The following is a 13,452-nucleotide window of genomic DNA, read 5'->3' on the forward strand; positions in this document are numbered from 1 at the left end:
CAGCTTTTTAAAAGGAAGAAATAGGTATATGTTTTCATAGTGAAGCCCAGTTTTTAAATGTATTGTATCTCCTGCTTCCAGTCTCACTAGAATTGGTCAGAGGGAGAGATGATAACATGATCCCCAGTGACTGCTGAGTGTTGTTGGCCGGGTTCAGGAGATGAGAAAGAGCTGGACAAAACTAATAGTCTTACATTTAGAACTAGAAGACTCACTGCTAAAGACGGAAAATTTTTTTTTGTCTTTTTAAAACTTGACAGGTAGTGTTTCCTTATGAACACTAGTGACACACATCTGCTGAAGTTTTAGGGGTCTGAGGTGACATCCCTCCTGAGCAGGTGGTGCTACAAGAATCACCTTGTTTTATTTTCAGCTGGGTGAGAAACATTTAAAGTCACTAGAATGTTTTGTTAAAATATTTAACCCTTGGTGTAATGTCTATTTTCACAGGTTTTGGAAATGTTGTGGAACTTCGCATCAATACTAAGGGTGTTGGGGGAAAACTTCCAAATTTTGGTTTTGTGGTTTTTGATGATTCTGAACCAGTTCAGAGAATCTTAATTGCAAAAGTAAGTGAATTTTGATTTTCCCTTTTGTAGTATATAGTATGAATTGAGACATTTTAAAACCATAGAAAATATTTATGGTAAGCTAAAAATAGTTAATTATGAAATGGTATTTATGCAAAGAATGAATAAAGAGGTCTATTGTATGTATCTTAAATTTCATTTGTTCAACTGAAAAAGGCCAAAATTTGTATATTAAAACTTCCTTAAAGTTTCTTATTTCTTAGATTTAAAAAAATTATATATGCAAATTAATATTTATTCTTGTGTACCCCACCCATGTTATTTTTCTCCTTTTTTAAAGCCAATTATGTTTCGAGGAGAAGTACGCTTAAATGTGGAAGAGAAGAAAACGAGAGCTGCCAGAGAGCGAGAAACCAGGGGTGGAGGTGACGACCGCAGGGATATCAGGCGCAATGACCGAGGTCCTGGTGGTCCACGTGGAATTGTGGGTGGCGGAATGATGCGTGATCGTGATGGAAGAGGACCACCTCCACGAGGTGGCATGGCACAGAAACTTGGTTCTGGAAGAGGAACCGGGCAAATGGAAGGCCGCTTCACAGGACAGCGTCGTTGAAGTTCCACTGTGGGCAAAGTTTTGGCAGTGGTACCTAACTCATCGTGTTTGCATTCTTGTTAAGTTTTTTTGGCTTTTGGAATGTGACACAGCCTTTTTGATCATTTCTTTGATGTGAAAGCATCTTTTGGTTATCAGTTAAATTGAAGTGGACATTATTCCCCCAATTTCACAACAGGATTCATATTGTTAATTTATAAATCTAGACTTGGAGAATTAAGGACTGAGAAATGACCATATCTTAAACTGTCTACAACAAAATGAACTTTAAAGGACATGCCCACTGAATTCAGGTCATTTGAGTTTTTGTTTTTGTTTTTTTTTTAATCCTCTGCTGCACATTTTGTTTAAGTGTTAACTGTTTCTGCTATTAATGTTGGAAACACAAATAGTGCAATTTGTGCAATTGGAGAACTTGCCTTTTTTTTTCTTGGCTTCCCCCCAATACAAACCAACAGAAACTTGTTATGTATTCATCAAAATGCACTATCAGGTACTCTGAAGTCATTAACGTTGACATCTGCACCAGGAGGCAACAGGGAAAAATATCTTTTATCTTCTTTTCCAGTAGAGAATAGTTTGTGAAATGATGAGGGCATTTTATCTGCTTGCTGTGACCAGCGTGTGCACACACAAACCTTACTTAACAAGACTGCAAATATTCCAGAAGGAAATCATTTAGTTATGAACGAAATAACAAAAATGAGAACCTCAAATGCTGTGGTCTTAAATACTAGGCCAGATTTAGCGGCTCCTTATCGTAAGAGTTTTCGACCTGCCCTCCTGAGTACAGGGATGGCTGGCTGCTCAACACACTCCTCCTCTTTCCTTTCTTTAAGCTGTGGACAGTGAAAACTGTTTGCTGTATTTTTGTTCTCTGGTAATGTAATAAGCATGATGGTGCCTTCTACAACATCATTCCAGTCTCGCTGGTGATTCTGTGCAGTGTGGTTATCAGTTGCTGTGCTGCGAAGCCAACCAGCTGCAAAACGTTGAAGAAAATCATTGATGTATAAAAATTGCAGTATCTTTAAAATCAGTAAAATGGATGCTTATTTATCTTGTTCTTTAGTTAACAACTTCTCTGTTCTATGTGGGAGGGAGTCTTGTGTGTTTGAAGGGGGCAGAAGTCAGTTATTTGAGTAAGTCTAGTTGACTTTTAGCTCGAATGTGAACTATAAAATGTTATCACTTAATGCTTGGAAAGTAAAACAACTTGATGTACATTTTCGTCACATTTTAAAAGCAGTCAGATTCCCCAAAATGGCAAGTAAACGTAAGTGAGGATACTGCGGTTTTCAGAGGGAAGAATGGCAGCTCCGAAGGTTTGGGGGGCAGGGAACTGTCATTCATTTTGCACAATTCTTGAACTGATGTCAGCACCCGAATGGCTCCTGAATTTAAGTCTGGGACGACATCTTTTTATTTTTACATGAATCTTTAAACAATTCTGTGAGCAAAGTTTCTAGCTGCTGGATTTATTGTGTCTTTATAGCAGGTTCCAGTAAACCACAAGAATGACAAAGGTTATCCGCTTTCATGGTTGGAACAGTCGGTGTGTATCACATTTCTGCTGTTTCAAGCAAGAAGCGGAATAAACAAGTGTGACCACTCAAAGCTGCTTGTTAGTTAACATGGAAGACTTCTCCATCCTACCTTAGTGAAAACAAACACACACTTGACATGGTAGCCAGTCGGTTCTGAACTATTTGACTGTTTGCTAGTTAGTAAACCGTTTTTGTCAGCTGGGCAATATGGGTAAAATTTATTGTCTCTTTCCCCTTTGAATGAGGTCTTCCATGTTTGAGGGAATGTCTTGCACTATTGCATATATTTTGTGGACACAGATTTTTGTAGTTTCCATTTTGGAAGGCTAAGGTTTTTTGTTTGTTTGAAACAGTTTTACACTTTCTAATGTATAGTACTTGAAGTTCGTACTAGAGAATTACTTTGGAGTTTTGAAACTTTTATCCAAACTACTTTGGAATAAGTGGCTTTATTGTCAGCGGTTTTCCCCTAAGTGTACTTTTCTTTTGTTCTTATTTCCCTCTTCCTATTGTATGTATGTGTAAATACTTTCACACACATAAAAACACATGGACACAGCATATATATTTCAATCCAGGATATTGCCCTTTAACCCATAGAAACTGTTATGGCAACAAAAGACAGAGGTGTTAAGTGTAATAGAGAAGTGGAGCTCAGAGCCATTCAGCTTCATCCAGCCTTTACATACCACAGATGAGACATGAACACACCACACGGAGAAGTTTACATGGTAGCTTCACCTGCAGAACTGTGGACTTTCAACATTTTGTCCCCCTTTCAGTGACAAACTAAAACATTACTCATCTACCGTTTCTGTTATTTGCTGATTTATTTTATTCTGATGGTAATATTCTATCCTTATGACACTATTGCAACCAAATTGGCTTTACCATCTTGGCTTTAGTAGGTATAGAGGACAATGGATTACCATCTTTATTTTGTAATGTGTTAAGCATTATATGCTGGTAGAATCTAGTTTAATTGTTTCAGGTGGAAAGTATTCTTTTTGAGTTTCCATTTCGAATGTGTTTGGACTAAAATAATAAACTACTGATGTCTGCAGCATTTATCTATGTCCCTACTTTAATCTGAAGTTACATTATCCCAAACATTTTCTTCCAGTTGCATTTCATACAGTCTGAATTAAAGAAACAGTTTGAAAAAACTGCTTTTTGTTACCACATTTGATATATAAGAAAGCAAAACATACCTAGTTTACAAGTAAAAGAATGTCCCAGCAGCCTGAGGAGAATAAGATAGTGAAAATACACTTTCAGATAGTTGTTGGAAAGGGAGCTCTGGTGATCAGGCCTCGTACACAGCTACTTTGAGGCCAGCCTGGGCTACTTAAAATCTCAGGCGGTGTGGTGGCACACACCTTTAATCCCAACAGAGGTAGGCAGATCTCTGAATTCAAGGCCAGCCTGATCTACAGAGAGTTCCAGGACAGGCTCTAAAGCTACATAGAAATCCTGTCTTACAAAACAATAACAAAGCCCAAAATCTCAACAGGAATAGCAAGTTTGTGAATGTGTGTTAAACAGAATGTGACTATCAATGTTTTAAAATTTTTTGAGACGGGGTTTTTCTGTGCATCCCTGGCTGTCCTGCTGGCCTTGAACTCCGAGATCTGTCTGCCGCTTTCTCCTGAGTGTTGGAATTAAAGGTGTGCACCACCACCGTCTGCTCAAAAAAACTCTTGAAAATAGGCCAAAATATGCAGGAGCAAGTTACTGGGTCTGGGATTTTTATATTTTGGAGACAGGATCTGGAGAACTTAATCAGGCTGATTTCATTCCAAGCTCATGTCATCAAGGGATCCTGTGCCTTGGCCTCCCAGACACTGGCGCTGCTGGTAGTATGCAGGTGTGGATGGTTGGTTTGCCTGGCTTATTTTCAAAATGTTTTTATGGTGTTGGACATTGAGCCTAGACCATTCTCTTACTAGGCAGGTATCTTACTACTCAAGTATACTCAAGTTGGCTCGGGAAATTCTCATAAATATTAATAAAGATGTAAAAATTATCATGTGAGGATCACTGACAGCACAGCTACCTGGTTTATCCAATAATAAATGGTTCATCCGGGATCAAAATGGGAGAGAATGTAATAGTGACCGTCAACGGTCTCTGACCTGGGTACCGAGTAATGCACGCTTGAGATGGAGAAGTTTCTTCAAGGAAGTCTGGGAAAACAATGTAGCCGTCCACGTTTCATAGAACAGTTTGGATATTCGTGATGAAGCATCAGTCAAATGTCTAATTTGACTTTTTATTTAATTTTTTTTTTTATTTTTTTGGTTAGGCAGGGTCTCACATTGGTGTCCTGACTGGCCTAGAACTTGTTAATTTAGGCCAAATTGGTCTCAAATTCCCTGTGTCTTGAATCTGGAATTAAAGGTGTGTGCTGTTACTTCTGACTAATTCTAGAATTCTAAAGTGCTCTGTGCCGAGTGTTTTTTGCAACCTCTGGATTAGATGAGATCATCTAGGAAGACTACAGAAAAGGCCGAACACTTAAGCTCCTGCAGCCTCTCATAATTAAAGGTCAAGTGCAGGTGTTGGAGGCAGAGAACCCTGGGACATTATGGAGGACAAAGGACTGGTGGTGTCCTGGGAAAGAATAGGCGGTTGTGCTGAGTGCTGCGGAGAAGTCAGAACGACAAATGCCTTATTGCAGAGCAGCTGTGTAACACCCTAACCAGTTTTCCCTGTCGGGGAGTGGAGGTGCAGCAGTTGCCTCTGGCCTCCCCATCTTTTAGGAACAGTTGAATGGAGGGTCTACTAGGTAGGTGTAGGGCAGCTTTGAGATTGCTTTAGAGCATAGCACATGAAGGGCCTTGCTATGTTTTTATGGACCAGGTCTGGGTCCATAAAAGTCTGTCATGAACTCATTGACAGCGAGAAATAAGCCATCTGTAGGGATAGGAGAGGGGCAGGTGATTATGAGTAGCAGGTTATGTGCCCTGGATAACTGGCAGCAGCAGGTAGAATATAGTGGCTTGCTAACAGCCATCTCGGTGAAGTGATGGCTGAAGCCTAAGAGGACTGCAGGTAAGAATGGAAACTGATTCTGTCTTCTGAAGTTTAAAAAAGCAATTTTAAAAAGTGTATGGGTGTTTGGCTTATATGTCAGTGTGCTACTGTGTGCCTGGTACCATCAGGCCAAAAGACTGCCCTCTTGGATGCCCCAGAACTGGTTTTACAAACAGCTGTGAGCTGCTGTGGGTTCTGGAAGAGCAGTGTACTTAACTGCTGAGCCACCTGTCCAGCCCCCTTTTCTGAAAATGGGCTTGAGAATGGGGTTAGAGGCTACAGGAAATTAAAGGGAGGATTATGTGTGAGGCCTGTTATCAGTGGGAAAAAAACAGCTCCACATAGTTTAGTATTTGAGGATTTTCCCTTTGCAGATCTAACAAGCCTTTGGTGTGGGCACAGGTGGGGATCTCAGATCTCAGTATGCAGACTTGGTTGGCTAGGAACTCAGAAATCCTGCCTCTACCTCTGATTTGCATGCCTGACTGAGACAGGGTCTGTCTTGTAACCCTGCCTCTCCTATAACTGGCTATGTAGACCAGGCTGGCCTAGAACTCGGTCTGCCTGCCTCTGCAGGTGCTGGGTTTAAAGGTGTGTGCCATTATGCTTAGCCCTAAGTTTTTAATAAGTGAAATCATTATAGATGGAGAGCAGAATTAACTCTTCTTTAGATCAAAGAACCTCAAAATTAGTCACGCTGTTTTTATTTTTCCTCCCCTCTTTTTCTTACTGGACTCAAATCCACCATTTTCTTTTGGTTTTTAGAAACAGGGTTTATCCCTGTTAGTCTGGCTGTCCTGGAACTTGCTCTGTAGATCAGGCTGGCCTTAAACACAGAGATTGGCCTGCCTCTGCATCCTAAGTGCTGAGATTAAAGGCGTGTGCCATCACTGCCTAGCAGCCCTCAAGTTTTTAATAGTGTGTGTTATGTTCATAGTTATGGTACAGTATACTGTAACAGAGAACCTTCTTTGTGTCAAGATATTAGAACCCTTTTGTTCGCTTGATGACTTGAGTAATACCAAAACCTCTCAATAATCAGGTTCTTGGAACTGCAGAGGCCTTGGGGGTAAGGGTAGGGAAGCAAGGAATGGCTCTCGTACGTGCTTGCCTTTGGGTGACAAGATGTATAGTGATGGCAGTTATGAAGTAGTTTAATAGAGATAATTGTCAGTGTGAGGACTGTAAGCTTAAGATTTATAAATTTCCTAAAAGTATTTCTGGGGAGATGGGTAATTCTTAGTTTCTTTTTTAATTGAGAGGTAATTTACATGCCTAGCAATCACTTTAAGAATTTTTTGGGGGCTGGAGAGATGGCTCAGCGGTTAAGAGCATTGCCTGCTCTTCCAAAGGTCCTGAGTTCAATTCCCAGCAACCACATGGTGGCTCACAACCATCTGAAATGAGGTCTGGTGCCCTCTTCTGGCCTTCAGGCATACACGCAGAAAGAATACTGTATACATAATAAATAAATAAATAAATAAATATTTAAATAAAAAAAAGAATTTTTTTTATTGCACGTCAGGGTAGCTTTCAGGAGTCAGCCCCCCTCCCCTGGATCCCAAGGATCCATCTTAAGTCTGTAGGCCTGGTGACAAGTACCTTACCCATCTGAACATCACATTGACTTCTAGTCACCTGGTTTAAAAGTGTACAACTGAGTTCTTGTTGATTTCACAAGGTTATATAACCATCACTACTGTCTTAAGTTCAGAATATTTTCATCACCTCCCAAAAGAAACCCTATACCCATTAGTGATTATTTCCTTTTCCCATGTACCTCTAAGTCAGTGGTTCTCAACCTTCCTAATGCTACAACCCTTTAATACAGTTCCTCAGGCTGTGGTGACCCCCAACTATAAAATTATTTATTTCATAACTTTTGCTGCTGTTATGAATAGTAGTGTAAATATCTGATATGCAATCCCTAAAGGGGTTGGAACTCCCCTTTAGGGAGTAGAACAACTACGGTCTAACTCATGGCTACCATCTTTTGTCCCTGTGGGTCAGCCTATGCTGGACATTTCACATAAAATGGAATCATGAGTAGCATTTTGTGTAGCATCTTCCCTTTCTAGTATTTTTATGATTCATCTACATTGTGAATGGTTGAAGAATATTCCATTACAGTGGAACTGCTACAAGCTGCAACATTGTACAGTAATTGTTCAGCCGTCTTTTCATGAGCGATGTATCAGGACCAAGGGCTCAGGTAAAGGCTCTGTGAATAAAGTGACTGCCCTTTGCTGTAGACTGCTGTGCTAGCTCCCTTTCTGTTACATGTTTGGGGATTAATTCCCACACTTCAGAACTGTTTAGTGAAAACAGTTTCCCACTGCTAAGTCTTGTTCCTCTCTCTAGGTTAAGTGCGGAGATCTGCCTTCCTGCAATTATTTTTATCAGCAGGCATTTCGTCAGAGTTTAGGGTCCAGGCAAAGAGCATCCCATCTAAGATAGTCACAGATTTCCAAGGACAGACTACCTGCCCAAGCTGCTGCTCTGGTTTTACCCCACAACACCCACAATTAGAACAGCTGATAACAGCGTAGCCCGGAACTGATAATTTAGAGGCCTGGGTCTCTTCGTTTAGAGCAGTTAACTCCAGACCTGCGGCAGTAGTAACTAGTGTCTGGTGTGATGTGCTATCCGGTCAAGAGCCACCAGCTTCCCCTAGGTTGCCTAGTTACCTGGCAGCCTCTATACATACTGGGAGAAAAGGAGTGGCACACTGATTTACGATACAATCCGTGCCCTATTCATAATTTTACTGAAAGTAAACCTTTCAGCTCTTTTATCTATCACCTAATAATGCAGCACCCTAGAATTTCCTTAACTTTCTCCATTAAGTAGTACACCGAATGTGTACTAGCCACTCGTGTGTGTGTGAAAACCCTTAATCTGATTTTCCGTGGGGCAAAAGAATTCTGGCCCTGGAACCTGCTAGGGCTGGAGAATTGCTGGTTTTAAGGATGCATGTGACTGGGAACGTTTGTAATGGGTAGAACAAGGGACAGTGTAGAATGATGTAGTAGAAAGAGCAAAGGAGAATTGATAGAAATGAGAAAGAAGGAAGAATAAAGAAAAAGATGGACGATTCCTGTTGTGAGTAGATTTCCTACCCCTCAGATTTCTAGCCCCTCTTTTGCTGTCTGTGGCATCTTTAATTGAACCCTGAAAGGTGAAAATTTTTAAGTCCCCTAAACTCAACCTTCTTAATGCTGTGACCCTTAAATACAGTTCCTCATGTGGTGACCCCTGGCCATAAAATTTTCATTGCTACTTCATAACTGAATTTTGCAACTGCTATGAATTGTAATATAAGTATGTTTTCTGATGGTCCTAGATGACCCCTATGAAAGGGATGTGTAACCCCAAAGGGGCCAAGGTCCACAGGTTGAGAACCACTGTTATAGGGAATGAAAATGCTGAACCACATTCTCAGTCTTAACAGATTGGTTTCTCTGCTGATGGACATGTGGGTTTCCTCTTGGCTGCTGTCAACACCACAACCACAAGAGTTGAAATAGAAGCTTTTCTGTGAATGCAGCTGTTAATTTCTTGGGTGTGTATTGAGAAATAGAACTGCTATGTTGTTACAGTCCTCCACCCATTTACAGCTCTGCTTTATTGCCATTTCTGGAGGACTGGGCTCCACCTCAGGGCGTCTCCACAGTGTTTTCCTTTGAACACTGTCACTAATTCTGATGATTTTTTAATTTTAAGAGCCATTTTATGGCTTTCCTACTGTGAGTGGTTCATGTTAATGGCATTTTTCTTACTGTTCTTTCTTTGAACTAGAATACGCTTCCTGCTTAATTTCAGCTACCCAAAGGAAGCACTATATACTTCACCTTTTTTGTTAATATTTTTTTGTGTGCCAGAGTTTGTTATTGCTGGACAATGGCCTTACTGCTGCGCTGAGTCCTCATATCTGAATTTTTACCCTTGTGGATCAATTATTTTGTGTCATGTCCAAGATTTCACAAACAGCTTTTTCTGATTTTTTGTCTCTTATTTGTCCCTGTTAAATTACTCTTGTCCTGTCCACAGTTATAGTCACTCCCTCCAGTTCTTCATTTTCAAATTACCAGCTAGCCATTATAATTTATCTATTGTCTAGTTGGATACCAGGCTTTCCCCACTGTTCTCTGTTCCTTTGTTTAATCATCTCGTATTACATACCCATTTCTCCATTCTTGCCCTTGAGCTTGTCACATGGTCAGTTTTCACTGTAAATTCATGGTATCCAGGTTCAGGTGAGCACATAGGACTTTTTATTCTGGTCATATTTGAGTGACTGTTAGAACTGCCTACCTGAGGGAGTTTAAGCTTATAAATTCTTGAGCCTCGGTCTGACCAGGATTTTAGTTACCTTGTTTTGTTTGAGACAGAGTCTCAGTATGTAGCTCTGGCTGGCCTCGAACTTGCTACGTAGCAGGCTGGGCTACCTGGGATTAAGGTTCTCACTACCAAGTCAGGCTGCCCAAAACCAGGTTTACTAGAAGAATGAACTTCACTAAAGACCCAGACTAGCTAACGTGCACGTGTTCTCTGCTTATTCTCTGTTCTAATGCACCCTTACACTTGGTATCTCACCAATTCTTCACGTTGCCTCCTTAGCTCACATTTTCCTATTTGAAATAAATAAATAAAACAGTTATTTTACTGTTTAAGAAAACAAAGAATCCCATTTGTTTTTCATAAGCTCTCTCTTCTCTCCAGGAATGGGGTTGACCCAGGATGTAATCTTCCTTCCTTCCCTTCCTGAGAGTGTCTCCCGTAGCCCAGGATGGCCTTGGATTTGACTTGTAGCCAAGAAGGAGCTTGAGTTTGTGATACTCCTCCCCACCTCTGAGGACTGAGATTACAGGGCTGCCCCACGACCATAACATCTTCTTATAAAATGTGGGGTGTCGATCCCAGGGCTTGTGCTTTCCAGGAACGGTTCTCCCAGGTTCCAAAGGGACTTGGACTTCCTGAATACCCTCTATCTCCTTTACTTATTTTCCACTTGCATTGTTTTAAAATGCTTTCTCGGGGCTGGAGAGATGGCTCAGTGGTTAAGAGCATTGCCTGCTCTTCCAAAGGTTCTGGGTTCAATTTCTGGCAACCACATGGTGGCTCACAACCATCTGTAATGAGGTCTGGTGCCCTCTTCTGTCCTGCAGACATACACACAGAATATTGTATACATAATAAATAAATAAATATTTTTAAAAATGCTTTCTCAGGAGAGGGGGAGGGAAATAGGAGGCGGTGGCGGGGAAGAGACAGAAATCTTTAATAAATAAATAAGTTAAAACAAAAAAAAGAAGTGATAGTGATAAATCATGAAAAAAAAGTATCACCTGTTCACTTTTGGCCTTTATCCTTTCTGTTCCCATGGATACCAAAGGGTTATTTCAGTTTCAGGGCCTCTTCGAAAGCCCTGAAAATGTTCCCTTTTGTAAGGCTGGAAAAAAGTAAAGTACTTATGAGCTTCCTATTCCAAACAAACCTCAGTTTATTCATAAAAAATTCATATGAGAGGCTAGAGAGATGGCTCAGTGGCTAAGAGCACTTCCACTCCCGAGGACCCAGGTTTGATTCCCAGCATCCACATGACAGCTCACAAGCTGGCTATAACTCCAGTTCCAGGGGGTCTGACGCCCTCTCCTGACCTCTATGGGTACCAGGCACACTCATGGTGCTCAGACACACATGGAGCCAGAGCACACACAAAAAATATTTTTTTTTAAAAAAGCTCATGTTTGTTACAGTTTAAAGGAAAGAGATGGGACATATCTTTAGCTTGGTCACAGTTCATAACTACATTACGACTCATCTCGGGTTGTCCCCAAAAGGCGATTTCCATAACCCCAGGCTGGTCCTCAAAACTGTAGGTTCGCGAACTAGATTTTAAGCAGCTTGGTGAAGGTAAGTAACTGAGCACTGGGAGATTACTGCAGAATCAACCGAAGAAGAGATTCTAAAAGAATTGTTCTTACACCTTACTATGCAAGAACGACCCCAGGGTGCTGGCTAGGGCATGCCTGGTATCAGGATACTTCCCTGGTTCCAGCTGCTTTAGAAACCAAATAAGATTACAAATTGTGTGGCTATTGTAAAAGTAAAAATATTTGGTCTTACAGTCTCAGTCCGTTAAAAACGAGGGAGAGCCCCCGTTTCCCTGCTTCCTGTACGAGTCAGCACACGCAAGATGATGGTCTACAGATCTTGCCCAGTCATGGTTTATCTGTTCTTCAGGCATAAGGAAGGCAAGTTTTAAGCTTCAGCTTACCCATCCTTTCGTGTCTACTCTGGGCTCTACCCCAAATCATGCCCTAGCATGATGGCGTCCCCAGGGTCCTTTTTCATGTCAAGGCTGTTCACCAAATACCTCTTTTACCTGCCTCTGCTAAACAACCTACTAAGCGCCTCGGTCCACCTCCCGGAACCGAAAGGAAGTGAGGAATCGCGACTGGGCGGAACCTCCCTGGGTGGGGCCCGCGCTCCGCCGCGCCCCGGGCGGGTAAGGTAGGCACCTCTCACGGTCTCCTCAGTCCTCCAAAACCGCCACCTTCGCCCGCCTCGTGGCCACTCGAGGAACCAGCGATCCCTTGAGGGCAGAGGCGGTCTGGCCCGGGCGGAAAGGTCCCTACAAACTTAAGCCCGTAGGTGTGGAGACGCGGGCGTCACCTGACCGAACCTGCGGAATCCAGGTGAAGGGGCGGGGCGGGATGGCGCGGAGCCAATCATAGCGCCTGACGACAGCGCTCCACCAATCAGAATCAGGGAGGCTCCGGCTCTCGCGGGGCGGGCCCGGGCGGGTGAGAGCCGCCCCCTTGCAGCTGGGTGGCCAACGCCTTCGCCCAAGGGTTACTTGGCTGGAGTGGTGCTGCTGCCCGGAGCTGAGCGGACCGCAGGGCTGTTGGCAGGCGGTGCCCTCTTTCCCTAGCTCAGTTCTCTGCAGCTCTTGGCCGTGACAGGTGCTTGTGTCCGCGCCTGTCGCGGACGCATTCTGACCCCGGCCCTTCTTCTCTCTGGAGACTGCCTATGGCTGGGGACCGAGTGAGGTCGTTGCCTTGACGACGGCAGCATGCGGCCCGCGGTCCTCGGAAGCGTGAGCTTGCGGAGGGCAGAAGCCAATCTGCCTCCCTACCTGCTTCACCTAGGACCAGTAACTGCGTCCGCAGAGAAAATCCCAATACTGGGATTGCTAGTTTTGCTAGTCAGCATCTTTTAGATCTGCTAGCGAGATGCATACCACCTCCAGTTTGTTTCCAAGTTGAAAACCTTTGGCTCTTTCCATGTGAAGGGTTTGGAAGACATAGTAAGTATAATACTTTGTAAAGCCCTGTTATCTCATTCTTTTTATCTATAGAAGATTTCGGTCTGATTTTAACAAAAGAAAATTGGTGGTATTTGAATAGTATGCTTGTATGGCACAGATCCTAGATTACTGTAGTGCCATCGTACCAGGCTCTCTTTTTGTGTACCACGTGATAGTCATAGATTTAAGAATGGAAGGCAAGAACAAACATAGATTATAAATAACTGAGGAAACAAGGCGTATTTTAGGCCGTGATACTTTTAAGGTATTTGTAGACAGACTCACTTGAACGAGCAGGTGTGCTCAGTGTAGTGTGTCCACATGCGCAGTTGGTTGGGAGAATGAACTTGGAGATTGTATGATACTAGCTCATGATATGTTTCAGAGCTCTGTAGACATGCTTAAAGTAATTTT

At 42.4% G+C, this 13,452-nt stretch overlaps 2 protein-coding genes across 7 annotated transcripts in view; both read left to right on the top strand.

Moving 5' to 3' along the window:
- Positions 1–3,753, top strand: part of G3bp2 (G3BP stress granule assembly factor 2) — a 77,891-nt gene extending 74,138 nt beyond the window's left edge. For all 4 annotated transcript variants that reach the window (XM_041671318.1, XM_041671316.1, XM_041671319.1 and 1 more), the window contains 2 exons: positions 451–569; positions 871–3,753. In XM_041671318.1, the coding sequence (XP_041527252.1) occupies positions 451–569; positions 871–1,143 (392 nt within the window). In that variant the 3' untranslated portion in view covers positions 1,144–3,753. The remainder of the gene's footprint in view (positions 1–450; positions 570–870) is intronic.
- Positions 3,754–12,236: 8,483 nt separating this feature from the next.
- Positions 12,237–13,452, top strand: part of Cdkl2 (cyclin dependent kinase like 2) — a 38,378-nt gene continuing 37,162 nt past the window's right edge. The window contains exon 1 of one of the 3 annotated variants that reach the window (XM_041671505.1): positions 12,237–12,427. The gene's annotated coding sequence lies outside the window, so the exon portion shown is untranslated. The other 2 variants (XM_041671507.1, XM_041671504.1) reach the window with 2 other exon arrangements.

This window comes from Microtus oregoni, unplaced genomic scaffold, assembly GCF_018167655.1.
Source record: "Microtus oregoni isolate MIOR12 unplaced genomic scaffold, Mior012 000021F_ref0000039, whole genome shotgun sequence".
In the NCBI taxonomy this organism is placed as follows: domain Eukaryota; kingdom Metazoa; phylum Chordata; class Mammalia; order Rodentia; family Cricetidae; genus Microtus; species Microtus oregoni.